General features: G+C 38.3%; 1 protein-coding gene across 1 annotated transcript; it reads left to right on the top strand.

Moving 5' to 3' along the window:
- Positions 1-14,378: 14,378 nt before the first annotated feature.
- mRpL34 (mitochondrial ribosomal protein L34) lies at positions 14,379-15,029 on the top strand. The gene is made up of 2 exons (XM_012296245.2): positions 14,379-14,678; positions 14,758-15,029. Exons 1-2 carry the CDS (start codon positions 14,638-14,640, stop codon positions 14,981-14,983), a joined length of 267 nt encoding a protein of 88 aa, XP_012151635.1. The 5' UTR covers positions 14,379-14,637; the 3' UTR covers positions 14,984-15,029.
- The last annotated feature ends 7 nt before the right edge of the window (positions 15,030-15,036 follow it).

Raw genomic sequence — 15,036 nt, forward strand, 5'->3', positions numbered from 1 at the left:
GATTAACGTCATCAGAGTGTTATCAATGATCTCTGAAATAAGAAAAAGTGCATCTCGCGAATCTACGAAATGGGTCCCTTGCTCCACGGTTCGTTACTTCCCTTCTTCTTCCCTTTCCTTTTGTCGTTCTTCCTTTTTGGCAAAATACGACCCTGTTCAACGCTTCGTCGAATTATACACCGTGTGACCTATAATTTGGACACTATTTCACATGCCGTAAGCATGCAATCACGAAAAGGTGTTCCCTTTTGTAAGTGGTTCCACCTAGATGAAGAATTTATCGGCTAACAGCCCTTCCACGAGATTATAATACACGGTACGTACACGATCCGATCAAATCTGCGTACACTCGACCGATCTTAACATCGGGGGCGTCATAATGCACCGATGCAACTTTCTTCTTCCACCCCCACTTCCATCTGTTACTTCCACCTTTTTCTTTTCTTTTTTTCCCTCCGTTGACCTCAGCTCGGTGTAAAATTTCCATGATTTCACGTAACAACGACCAGCAAACACTTTGTTATTCAAATATCCCGGCAAGCACCACCTTCCTGTCGAATTTCATCCTCCTCGAGCTTTCACCGTCCTCGAACAATCGTTCGACGATACAACGGATAACGTTACCCCTATCACCGTACCAATAGGCTAATTGTGTCTGCTCGAACTACCCTTTTCAAAATGTTCTCGTTTTTCCACACTTTTCTGGCTGTTCACGCGCGCGGTTGTCAGAAATAATACGATTCCGTCGACAGCGACGACGTGTGAGGTCTCGAACACTTCCTCGGGAAATCATTCGAAGTTTGCTTATTCAAAGATTCCATTCCCGTTACGAAACGCGAGAAAGGATGCGTATGTTGCATCCGAGTGTCCGTCGAAGAATGTACGACCCTCGATATCGAGTACAACGAGAAGTGCATCGGTTTCGAACGATTAAGTAGCGAAACGTTCGTTCGTGAAACGTGTGTCCACTCAAAAACACGTGTCTCGATACGCTTTCGACGTTAGAAGCGTAATAATTCTTCTCGAGAAAGCCCTTAGTTCGTGAGGAGAAAAAATGGGGCTTTCGAGCGTGGCTAAAAGCTCTTTCGAACCAGGAAAATCGTCGAACGAAAATGCAACCGTGTAAATATTCCAAATGATAATCCGCAGATGCGTGCAATCTCGGTCTCGATCGACCATTTACATAAAGCAGACACGCTTCGAAACTTTCTCATTCGATGTCCGAACTGACACACGCTAATCTTGACGCCGTCAATGAGCTGGCATAATCGTGTCTGCGTCATCGACGCCGAATTCGCTCTGTAGACTGCAAACTTTAAACCTATTTCTACCTTCGCATTTTATTCAGGGACTGATTTCATTATCGTCATTTTTTATCGGCTGCTGAAGTGATCAGTGGATAATTTTTATGCAATTTTGCAAAAAACGATATATGTCTAACACGGAGAGAGTGCAACGTTTCGCTGCAAGGTCGATTACATGCAACAAGTACTCATCTCAATTGGCGATTATGGCCTCGTAAATTCATTTTGAGAACAAGTTAAACGAACATGATGCGCAAACGAGCTTCTTTTCTGAGTTATACGCCCTAATCCCCGTGTTGCGAAAGCTGTGCTTCAACTATTACACGTGGAATCAAGGATTCGCAGTCTGGGGATTAGATCGTCGACTTAGCCCCTGTTTCGGCGAAGTAGCGAAAGCTGACGCGACTGAATTCGATTGTATTCGGGGCAATTCAGTGCGATTAAATTTGGGGCGATTGAATTCGGGACAATGCAATTCCACGCGATTGAGTTCGGTAAGATTCCGCGCGATTTAATTCGATACAATTGAATTTGTTGCGATTCAATTCGGTTCAGTTGCACGCCATTCGATCGTGTACAAGTCAATTCAGTGTACCATTGAATTCGGGATAATTTAATTTCGGAGCGAATCAATTCGACGCTATTGAATTCACGTTTCAATTCCACGTAATTGAATCCGACACGATTCAATTTACGATTAGTGGTATTGCTGGTGGCTTCAACAGTTTGATACTACTCGAATTGAAATTCGAGACACACGCTTCCCTGTAGTTGCCGAAAAATCTATCGGCGACGCAAGTGTTAACTATGATTTTAAGTACCTTCTGTTTCCATTTTTTTACTGAAGAGCAATCGGTAGTATCACGACGATAAAGTCGTACGATGAACCACACTATTCTCTCGAAGGCCACTTAATAATAGCCTGTTATCGGTGTACTGAAAACTGATTAAAATGCGTGCCAGTCAGGATGTCCCATTAACGAATTAGCACGTCACGCTGTTTAGATAGCGACGTTGTTACAACCGTGTTATCTGCGCTCTCCTGAAAACCATAACAGATACGCCTCGAGTTTTCCCCAAAATTCGCTCGACATCTAACACTCCAATGCTGTAATTATAAATTGCGAGGCAACGTTCAAATCCCGATTTCAATAGACAATGTTGAAATTTCTTGAGACTCGGGTCGGTAAACTTTCTTCGATATGAATGAAACGCAAAGAGACGAGATTCTATCGTAATTGAACACGAAACGGGAAGCTAAATGATCGATAGGTTATCTCGATCCTCACGAGTTAAAATTCGACAGAAGGCCAGTGTTTGCGCGTTTATCATATCAGCTCTTAAGAAAAGCCTACTACAACAAATAACCCTTGCCATTATCCTTCGAACTGTATTTACACGATATCGAACGCGAAGCTTCTGTCGGAGCAAATCGACCTTAGCTACCACTGTCGTAATTGCAACCAAGACGTAACCAGATATCAGAGTCCTGCAGCAACCGCAATGTGTTATCTAGGAAAGACGCGCCTCTCATAAAACACACATTGTCGACACTCCCAACTTTGTTTAACAAAATGGCTACTAATTGACTTCCAATCTTCATGTTTAAATGAGTATCTCTACTGTTAGATGAGAAGAGCTATAGATGAGTGCTCGATAATTTGAAAATTTAAGAACGTTGAAATTTTGTAATTTCCTTTCCCTTGAAAAACAGTGATCCTCCATTTAAGCATCCACAAAAAAGTAATTTCTTCCCATCAACGATCAAAGCATCCTCGATCATTTAAATCTCCCTGTCTCTCGCCGTGCCTCAAAAGTCGCCCGTTAGCGCACGAAGACAAATAGCAGGAAGTACCAAGGAAAAATCGAGGTAATTTCGAGCGAGCATCAATATGAGTCTTCTTGGACTCGTTTAAATCGTCTGTACGTAATCGCGGCGTGTAACCCGATGCAAGAGTAGCTCGGACCTGTTTATGGACACACCGGAAAGCGTGCACGCTCGATTTTCCAATAAATCTCAATTTAAAAAAGATCGCTGAACGCACTCATAACCGTGCATTTCATTTGCCAAAGCAATTTCGTAATGACGCTCGGGAACGATGATTGCCCGGGGACGAGGTCCATGTTGCTTTTACCCGGGTAATACGTACAAGTAGAGCGGCTTTAAGCCAGAGCATTACCGTTCGCGATCAAATAACAGTGATTATGGTACCCATGCGGTATACGACGCCTATCATGCTCCAATAGCAACAACTTAAAAGACACTGCTCCTATTCCTTTACCGGTTTTTTCATTTCCTCTGTCCCTTCTTTGTATCCCATTCTTCTTTTTATAATTGTCTAATAATCAATGCGCTCGCTCGACTTTATCTCGGAAGTTAATAAAACTTACGAAGAGATCGATGTTTTTATCGGTGAAAGTTTTCTCCTATTGTAGCTCTAAAACAGCTTGGCATCGATCGATAACCGTGCACGCTAAGAATTTTCTTTGCCAATTAAAGTCGATTATCATGAACGTATATGTACATCGTTCGCAGCGAAAGGATTAATTACCAGAGTATCGTTGGGAATCAAAGGCGAAAGCTGGATGGATCTGCAACGATGAAAAGTTCCCGTGGGGTCGGGAACGATGAGCCCGTGATTCTCCATTGGAGGCCGTCGACTCGCGATCGATCAAGCCAGTCAGTCCGGGTGCCTTCAATTAGTCGGCGAGGCTAATTAATTTACGACTCGATCGCGATTTACATAATTAGACGCGCCGAGTGGATCCTTCGGCGGGTGCACTTTTTGAGGGCTTCATAATTACTCGCGTCAATTACGTCGCTTACCCTCGCTACGGGAATCCCATCGTACACGAATCACAAGTGCAGTCGCACAAGTAAAGTGCACTGCCATTATACAATATCTCTGGTACCTTCGACTTACGAAAACGAGGATTCTAATCTTGTCTGAGTACAACTTTACCTCTGCTTGATCCTAAGATGTTCATTTCGAGTGAGATTTACAACTATGTACGTTTAGGCGAGTAGCGTAATTATTGAACATGAATCTAGCTAGTAGGTAGGAAGTGTCGATCGATCTAATTACCGCGAGAAAAGACAGGAATTTTATTATGCCCGAAGAATAGGCGTGGGATAGCCAAAGACGATTTCTCGGTAACGTGATTTCACGCGTCGCCCTGAGATTTCCTTCCCTTCCCAATTCGACAACTCCAAAGGTTTTTCAACCGCGGCGACAAATCCTTCGGGCGACAAAAGAATCGTCTCCTCGAGACGAGAGTGCGCCTCCCATCCTGACCGCCTGGATAAACTTCAGAAAGCGTTCCTTAAACCTTTCACGGCGTGCCAGGTACCAAGAAGAATTCCCTCCCTTGCGAGGGAAGGGAGCGAGTCGATGCACGTGTAAGGGCACAAAAGGGCGAGTTTCCTTCGACAATACGGCTCACCGTCACCCTTCGCAGCGAACACGGTGTGCCGTGTCTGAAAGCATTAAAAAAAAAGCTTCGCGACTCGAAGTTTGCTACAAATATGTATCACCAGGGAACCCCATTGAAAGGCAGGATCCGCTGAATTCACGAAATATTTGCGCTCTTGTGTGCTCGACTACGAGCATTCCTTTTTCGACGGCGCTGGTCGAGAAAGAAAAACCGATACACGGATAAAGAACGGATTTTCCGAAATATATATTGTGCGTATACAGAATCAGAATCGACCACAATGGAAAAGGTACGGATGCGTTTGAGACCGGATGTTGCGTCACGCAAACGAGGGCATTAGGATTTTTTTCTGGACGAGAGCTGGGCGCGTCCCGGTGAAATTCAAGAGTCCTTCTATGGACCCGGCATTACGTGCTATCGCGTAAATGAGCTATTTGGAACTTTGATGTCAGGAAACTTACGAATTTTTTCATGCTAGACTTTTGGTGCTTTAGAAAGAACTTTGTATCCTTTGAACTTTGTACCTCTTCATAACTATCTTCATACTATATTTTACCCGATTTCGTTTGATACGACTTCGCCTGGCCCCATGATCCGCATCGATGGTCGAACAATCAAATACGATGCTATAAATCGATTTTTCGGTAACGTTACGTCATCCGATACTCGGCCAGGTACGATGAACCCGTGGTACAGTCGTAATCACGAGGCCCGCAGCGACTCGAAGAATTATTTGACGTGCAAATCGCTGGAAGAGCGATCATTTTTCGAGCAGAACGTCGCGCGGAAAGATACGCGGCGAGGGCGAATCGATAAATATAGCGGGCCACGATACGCTCGCGTTCAATCGATGGACGATTGAACGCAATTCTATGGGCTGGGAGTGGCGAACGAAGGCTCTTTCCGAACGGAAAAGGCGCATCCTGTGCCCTGTCAGCTGACAGTTGACAATGGTACCGGGTCCACGAACGACCACGAGGACGCTCACCCGCACCCACGCATTTTTTGGCGATCACGAAATCGTTAATCGCATCTTAAGCAAACAATCGTTCGGTCAAATTAGGACAGTTTGACCTAAGTCGCCTTAAAAGCAGCGAAACAGGAGACTTGTACATTTTTTATCTGAAAGAGAAATTAACTTGAATTAGTCTCGTAATCGTTTCTAAATTAATTGAAAATTCTGTATCAATCCCTTTGCGTCGTCATAATTCTATCGTACTCTTTAAGATGACTTTCATGTTTTTTTCGTTTATTCCTCCTTTGTTGTTTAAAGATTATAAAACAAGAGTTTTGATTACGTATGACTTTACGTACATTTATAACGCGATAAATCATACTCAACAAGATCAGGCTAATTCAATAGTGATTAACGTAGAAATCGATCTATTCACAGATGAATGCAGACGTCACAGGGTGCATCCATCAGAACGCAGAGAAAAGAAGAATAAGAAGGTGACACGAGGAAAAAGGAGGGAGCGATTTGAACACCACGATGGACCCTACGGGCGTAAATCAGACACGATGTCTGTGACATGATTGAGATGAATCGCATCTCGATAGCTGTGGCATTCTTCGATGCATGAAGTGTTATTAGAAACATTTTGTTCGTACACGTTCCATGCTGATAATCCCATTCGGCTGGCTCATAGTCACAATACCTACGCTAATACCGGTCAATGGATGATGTAACATGTATATTGTAGTATTGACTATCATTCTGTCATGTCAATTTTGTATTGTTGAGTTCTCTTGAAAGGGTGGTTCTGTTTACAATAACATCGATCGAAAATGTCTGTATGTGTAATGATTTGCGTGATATTGTACTGACATGATTCAGCGTACGTTCATCTGTACCCTATAATTGAAACAAATTATCTATAATTAAACTTACTCGTCTTTTTATTTTAGATTACAATTTTTCCAAACAAATTTGCAAAGAGCAAACTGGGTCATTTCATGAAAAAGACTGTATAACAATTGGCAGTTCATAGTAAAATAATTAGTTTAAAACTGTGAAAGCAGAACTTTTACTTGTGCTTCAAAATTTACATCTTCGCGCGATCATTTTGAAACGGTCTTGCTGGCGCCATCGACCGCAAATTCATGGACTAAAAAATTGCCGTCCATCTAGTGGTGAAAGTTGGAACTAACGAAATTGAAAATTCCATTTTTCTCGAAAAACTAGGGAGTCCTGGGCTTTAATATGATCATTATCGTGATCTACGATCAAAATATGATAGGAATAATGCCATAATATGTGTCTAAATACGCTAGAATTGATAATTCAGTTTTATTGCTTTTCATGGGAAGTACTAGTGGCGCCATCTGTCCGGCGAATAGGGTGAACTACAGCCGTTTGAAACACACTCTTCGTTAGTTCCTACCTTTGCCGCTAGATGGCGGCAGTGCGCCCTTATTTTGTATTATTTCAATTAATTTGTAATTTTTATATGTAAAATTTGCAATATTAAATGGTTTTAGAATGTTTTAATATGTTAGTTGTTAATGTTTTAATATGTATTCCTGCTTTTTAACAGTCCCAGTGCATGCGCAGTAAGCTATCCGTAGAAGTTCTCAGTAGCGTATACACTTTGATGAAATATAAGGTATCATTAGGCCCTAGTAAGGAAAAAAAAATAAATCTGAAGAAAATTGCAGGAAAGAGAATAAAAGGGTTAAATAATACAACAGATTATATATAATAAAAGTAATATTAAATTTATTTATGATTATTATTATTTTTTACGTTTGCAGCCGATTTGTTATATGAATACCAATATTTGTTGCAAAAGCAAAGGAAAAAGATACCGCTCGATTTTTATCGGATTTATGCATGTTAACAAAATAAAATCCATGTATTTCTTTGTTATTGTTTCTCTGATATTATAATTTTCACACGTATAAAATATAGTTATTCAAAGAGGTCCTTCGAAGTCGTTTTTCTTAAATAATAAATTCATTTAGTGTTTTAAAAGTTATTGTGCTTTTGTGTTATTTCAAATATAATAATCTCCTATATTCCATCATATTATTCCCATTATATTATATTATATAATTCACGATATATACATATATGTATATTAATAAATAATCATTTTGCAACATATCTGCAAGATTAAGTTAAAAAAAATTAATGAATTTAAATAATTACAACAATAAATTTGTTAGTAATCTACCAAAAAATATGAAATTATAAAAAATATGACGTTAGAATAATTATACAGCAACCAATGAGACTGGCTGCACGCTATTGGTGGATTACATGATGTCTGATTGGTTACTGTACACTAGCAATCACTCTTGCACTTCGATTTGATCTATTGGTCGATTACGTGATGTCTAATTGGCTACTGTAAACTACCAATCGTACTTACACTTGAAGAGGTCGCCGCTGCTCAGTTTTGTTTTGGAAGTCGAGGAGGTCGGATCGGCCCTGTCAACACTTACCGGTACGAGTCAAGGGTTTACTTTACCGATATTGTGCTTGTCCCTGTATTACCTACTGTGCTTTAATAAGTGTTTAGTGTGTTTTAATAAATATTTTTTAATAAATATGCGGGTGTATTAACAAATTTTATGGTGTAATTCTACAAGTGTCAGTGACTTAACCAGTGTGTTACCTGCATGCATATACGGATATATTAGTGTACCTAGTGTGTTATTAATAGTGTTTAATGTGCTTTAATAATTATTTTTTATTAATTATGGGGGTGTATTAATAAAATTTATGGTGTGGTTCTACAAGTATCAGTGACTTTACTAGTGTGTTTCCTTAAGTGATTATGCATGTGTATACGGATTTATTACTGTGTTTTATGGTGCGGTTATTTGAATGTTTTATTAATTTTTTACTGTTTTAATGTATTTTGTGGAGTGATTATTTAAGTGCTTTTACAAACTGTTATTGGGTGTTGGTGTACTTTATGCAATGATTATTTAAGTGTTTTGGCATAGTGTTACTGGTGCTTTAGTGTACTTTATGCAATGATTATTTAATTGTTTTGACATATTGTTACTGGTGGTTTAGTGTATTACGTGGAATGATTATTTAAGTGTTTTGACATATTGTTACTGGTGTTTTAATATATTTTATGGAGTGGTTATTTAAATGTTTTAACAAATTGCTACTGGTGTTTTAGTGTGTATTATGGAATGGTTATTTAAATATTTTAACAAATTGTTACTGGTGTTTTAGTATGTATTATAGAGTGGTTATTTAAATGTTTTAGAATACTTGCACTGGTGTTTTAATGTGTTTTACCATGTAGTTATCTATATGTTTCGGTATAAATTTGCAAACGTTTTAACCTGTGCCATACAATAATTATTCAAGTGCATTGACATATTTTTTCGAATATTTTATAATGTTTCACTGAGTGACTATACGTTTTGATATACATTTGCAAATTTATTACTGGTTTTTGTAATGTAGTACTGCATGCATGCTTAACTTTTTTATTAACTGTTTGCGTTTCAAAAATGTATACGTTACTCGAAATGCAAATTGATTGACAGTTACTAAATTGTTGTCCTGCTATGATTACAGGTCACGCTGCCAATCCAATGGACAAACTGTCAAATCCAAACGTTGCCAAAGCAGTCCAAAGCAGTCCAAAGCAGTCCAAAGCAGTCCAAAGCAGTCCAAATCTCTGATGCTCTACCGGTAAAGCGATCGCAGTGGTGCAAGTCAGCGATCGGTGAGTCGCATGCTTTATGGTTCCTCCGGTTCCCATCATGTCGTAGGACGAATGGTCCGAAGCGACACGGGAACTGGTTGTATTTTATATTTTTGAGCGAGCATAGTGACCACGACTGTACGATCGTGCAAAATTCGTACACACTGTTTATTTCATTTATTAGCTCAGGTTAGGGTTTTCTTGTACATTTTTTCTTTTCTTATCAATTTTTAAAACTACATAGAAGTCGGATGACCCTCCGATTTCATAGTAGTTGTCGAGTCATAGTAGTATTATAGAGTCACTTTTAAATTCTTTTTACATTTTTATAAATTCTATCAATTTTCAAATACATATGTACAAGAAAGTTTCGCGGAAAACAGATTTCGATATCAAAGTTATTTACGAATGTTTGAGTCATTTCGAAATTTACTTTGATATCACAAATCTGTTAAAAATGAAACAACCGATACTTAGATTTTTGCAAAGTGATCTTCCATTTTCCATTTTGAAAGTTTTTTATAGTTAAAGTCAAATTTTGCTGGAAGACACTTTATTAGCATGTTTCTAATCATGTTTTTAGCTCAGGATTTTCAGCACACATGAAGAAAACTGGTAGGTCAAAATACATGTGGCCGTGTTCATTTTTATGCTCTAAATTCATGCGCGTGCTTAGTTGCTACTCGCATGAGTTAGGGCAGGTGGACACGGTTTAGTTTTAAGATATTTTGGCGATCGACAAATTGACAGTGAATTATCGACACAAGTTACACGTGTGTGTGTGGTTAGGTCGTGGACCTTGTGTCGATTAATCTATAAATTTATTTTTTAAATTTTGCAAAATTCTATTTGAAAATGCACACAAAATGCAAGTCGAGTCATTTGAGAATGCATACAAAATGCAAGTAGAGTCATTTGAAAATGCATACAAAATGCAAGTAGAGTCATTTGAAAATTTTATAAATTAATTAAGTTAGAAAATTGTATGAGTAGTTTAAATTATTACATGTGCATATTACATTAAATATTCGAAAGAGTACGAAAATGAAATATGTATGTTCACTGTCGATTGTCGATCGATTTCAGCAAAAAGGTATGAACTTAGAGTGTGAATGTAGTATTGAACTCGGGTGTCGGAGACGTCCCGGGACGTACTCCCTAGGATTAGGCTTTTTTGCACCCGGGTGGTATGTGTGAGAACCGTGGAGTGTGTTTTTGTGAGAATGGACTTTGCAATTTTTTAAATATAGCGATAGGCAGGCAGGTAGCTTACTTCTGGTGTGAATGAGTTAGTTTTAAGTAGGTAGGGCCAGAGCAAGCTTTCACGTTTCTCTCTCCTCCTCTCTCACACGTGAGATGCTTGCATCTGGGAGGTTCACGAAAAATCGAGAAGAGAAAAATATTAAATATAAATTTATTTAATATTCTCTTGAACTCGATTGTTCGTTCAGGCCAGGCCTTTTAGTTTGTAAGTCGCAGTCGGGTTCTAGATCCGACTGCAAAAATGAAGTATAAAGTGAAGTGAAGTGAAGTGCAGTGAAATAAAATATTCTGCTCGGACATTCTTTTACGGACAGCGCATTCTGAGAATCGCTGATCGTATATCTTTTTATTTTGAGTCATTTTTCTTTCTTACCAAACTAACTTATATAAAATTTCGATTTTGTTATCGATCGAAATAAATGGATAGTATTGCAATTTTATTTCTATAAAACTGTCTGCTATCTGTTTATGGAGATTGATAGCAAAATTGAGAATTTATGTAATTGAAAACTAAGAATGTCCGAGTTACCGTAAAATTTCGCGAGTGATTTTTGTGAGGCTTTGCCGAAGAGAGAAGAGGCTATATGCCGAAGAGCCCCGGCAAAATTGCCAAAGAAGAGGGGAACTATCAATGGCTGTCCATCTTAGGATGGAGAGTCATTTTGTCACTATGCTCGCTAATTATTTTTTTGTATTTTACATGTGTTTTTTTGAACGATACAAAATGTATCGTTTTGCTCGAATTTTTACGAGCAAAGCCACCCGCGATTTTTATGCCCTCCCAATTAAATTTCGAGATTAAAGATTTTTTCATAACTTCGCGATTAAATTCTGAGATTAGAGATTTTTGCATCCCTTCGCGCTTCGAGATTTTTATGCCCACCCAATTAAATTTCACGATTAGAGATTTTTGTGTCCCTTCGCGATTACATTACGAAATTAGAGATTTTTGCATCCCTCGCGATTACAGTACGAAATTAGAGATTTTTGTATCCCTTCGCGATTAAATTTTGAGATTCGAAATTTTTATATTCCTTCGCGATTTTATTTCGAGCTTCGAGATTTGTATACCCCTTCGCAATTTTAATTTCCCCGATTTTTATGTGTTAATTATTTTTCTCTGTTTCAGGAATTGATTTTGAATAAATTGTTTGATTGTTGATTGATCTTAATTTCGTAATTGTCATTGTGTTTTCTGTGTCTCGATAGGGTTGTTTCACTTCTTCTCGTACAATTTTATAGGATAATAAAATTTTGTATGTTTCAGATTTTATTTTTTGGTAAGTCAATGCTCTCTTTTCTCAAATTTCTGTCTTAATAAATTTTTGTCTGTTTTAGTGTTTCTTCTTTGCTAAGTTCTGTCGTTTCCTCAAATCCGCAATTTTCATTGCGTTTCGTATTTTTTGAAATTCTTGTATGAAATAAAGAAAAATTTTCCTCCTCCTCCCACAATTTTCTGTGTTAATAGAATTTTGTCTATTTCAGATTTTTATTTTACGTAAGTAATGAAATAATTTATATTTGTCTCAATAAAATTTTATCTGTTTCAGAATTTAATTTTTGGTAAGTCCATTCAATGCATTAGTTTTTTAATTCCGAGCTGTGGGTGGAAGGGTGGGCTCGGGCGCAGGTTTTTCGTCACGATATGTGACGAAAAGCTTGCGCAAATTGTAAGTGCCTTTTGTTCTAACTTGCACTCATCTTGACGACAATTTTTTAACTTGTTAGATATTAGTTTGTAGCAACAGCCTATCGTTTTTATTAACAGATGCTTTAAACTTAAAAGAAAGTTCTTCCAACTTTCTTCTTTTACTCTTTTCTTTACTTACTTTTACATTATACGAGTGCAATTTTAGAACAAAAGGTACATTTAGGGCTTTAATTTTATGTAAGTAATTTTCAATGTTTCATATTTGTCTTAATCATTTTTGTATGTTTCAGGTTTCAATTTTATGTAAGCAGTTTATTTATTCATATATATCTTCGTTGTATTTGTATGTTTCAGGTTTTTATTTTAATGATTCATGTTTGTCTTAATTTCGTTCAGATGTTCCGGGTCTTATTTTAATGAAGTAATTGAATATTTCTCAAGTATATTGTATATTTTACAGGTGTATTTTTATTGAGTCGACACGAATTGTGCATGCCTAAACATTATAATGTTATTAATATTGCATTTGTTTCTCCGTTTCTTCATTTTATTGTTACGACTAATTATTCTGTAGGTAATGAATAGGTCATCATTGAAGACATCCATCGAGGGATCATCGAGGGATCATCGAGGGATCATCGAGGGATGCGTGCGTTAGTTTTAAGTTAATTTTATGCGTGCGTTAGTTTTAAGTTAAGTGTGCTCGTGGGTAGGGAGGGTGGGTCCTTGTAAGTACCTCTCATTCTAAATTGCACTCATCTTCTCAATTCTCAAACTTTGTACGCGTTAGCTTGTAGTATACCCACTTATTTTTTGCCAATCGTTCTGCGCCCAAGTGGATCATTGGGGGTTCATAGCGCTGTGAACACGCGGTAGAGGTGAGCTGCAAGTGCCGGTGTAGCGCGAGTGATATTCTTTGCCCGGCGGGGCGGATCGGGGTTGGCACCTCTCATACTCTGATGTGCCTCCCCGACCCGCCGCCATTCTGCCAAGGGGCATCACGGTCTGGGTATCCTCTCTGTGGTAAGACGCGAGAGCGCTGGGGGAAATGGGAACCCTCCGCCAACTGGGGTGTATCACTCGTTCTTGCCAAAGGTATCTTCGGTTCATCTTTGCCATCGTGGTTCACGTAAGCCACTATGGGCTACCCTTTGACCCATGGAAAGCAAGGTTCGCTTGGCGAAAAATAATGGTCCCCTTTTTTGACAGAAAGTTCTTCTAACTTTCTTTTCTTTTGGTAGAAAGTTCTTCTAACTTTCTTCTCTTTTAGTAGAAAGTTCTTCTAACTTTCTTTTTTGCCCCTTTGCTTTTTGAATTCGTCATAGATTATTTGAGTGCAATCTTAGAATGAGAGGTACCGTGCGGCGTTTAGAATAAGTTAAGCGTGCGTGTGTGGGATCCCTTGCGATTAGTATTAAGTTAATGTACGTGTGTGTGTGTGTGATACAAGTTCTTTACTGGATTGTGGTAAAGAACTTGTATATGCGAGCCTATGAGCTAAGTAGAGTCAGAACTCATTTATCCTTCTGATAAATGAGGTTGCATTTGGTGGGAGGAAGGGATTTGGAGTTAGGGTGGGTCGCTATCGTAGCCACCTCCACGTGGTGTGACCTGGTAATTGGTATAGTTCTCTGAAGGCTTTAAAAAATCTTCAGAGAACTATACCGAGCTAAGAGCTACGATTGTAATTTTGCTTACAATATACATATGTATATATAGTTGTATAGATTTATACAGTCATATATATAACTAACCTAACCCAGCCTAATGTAATCTAACCCAACCTATACATTCATAGTTTACAGTGCAATTATAAGAATTTTCGAAAAATTATGTAGGATCATTAAAGTGCCCTCATCAGTCACCACTGCGTGTACCGGCTAGGTACGGCATTGGCAGCAGGCTGTGACATCAGCTGACGCATGTGCATAAAGCTCTCGCGTGAGATAAAATCTCAAGACTGCCCAACACTATTTGAAACACACGCTTCGTTAGTTCCTACCTTTGCCGTTAGATAGCGCCGCTGGGGCCTTATTTTGTTCTATTTCAATTAATTTGTAATTTTCATATGCAAAATTTGCAATATTAAATAGTTTTAGAATGTTTTAATATGTTAGCAAGCTAACAAAACCAGTAATTTATAAATTTATAGATGTTTTATTTGTCTAATGTTATCACATTGTATTCCTGCTTTTTGACCCTATATCGTTAGTGTTGATGAACTGCGCTGTTCACCGCATTCATACAGACTCGTGGAAATATAAATATTTTCCTATAATTGTAAAGTTGTTCGCAAAAATATCTAAATATGTTCGGCAGATTAATTTCTAGTGCATATCAAGCACTTCCGTACGTACTTACTCTTTGTTCTAAAACAGACGAAGTATGCATCATTTTTGGAGGTTAAACATTCGCATTTATTTTCCAGTCGCCTCATACCATTTGGACAAACATCAACATCGATCATCAATTCACCAATAACAAATCAGTGGAATCTTTCGTTAATTAGAACAAAAATGAGATATCATTTCCCACGTCCTAATGAACGGCGTCGTATTAAACGTCACGGCTGGTTTGCAAGAATGTCCACTCCAGGTGGTAGAAGAGTTCTTATGAGAAGAATATTGAAAGGGAAATATGTGCTCAGTCATTAATCATATTGTATATTAATTTGTTAATAAATAGTTGTTTTACTTAAAAGTACGTG

Source organism: Megachile rotundata, chromosome 9 (assembly GCF_050947335.1).
Source record: "Megachile rotundata isolate GNS110a chromosome 9, iyMegRotu1, whole genome shotgun sequence".
NCBI classification, from domain to species: domain Eukaryota; kingdom Metazoa; phylum Arthropoda; class Insecta; order Hymenoptera; family Megachilidae; genus Megachile; species Megachile rotundata.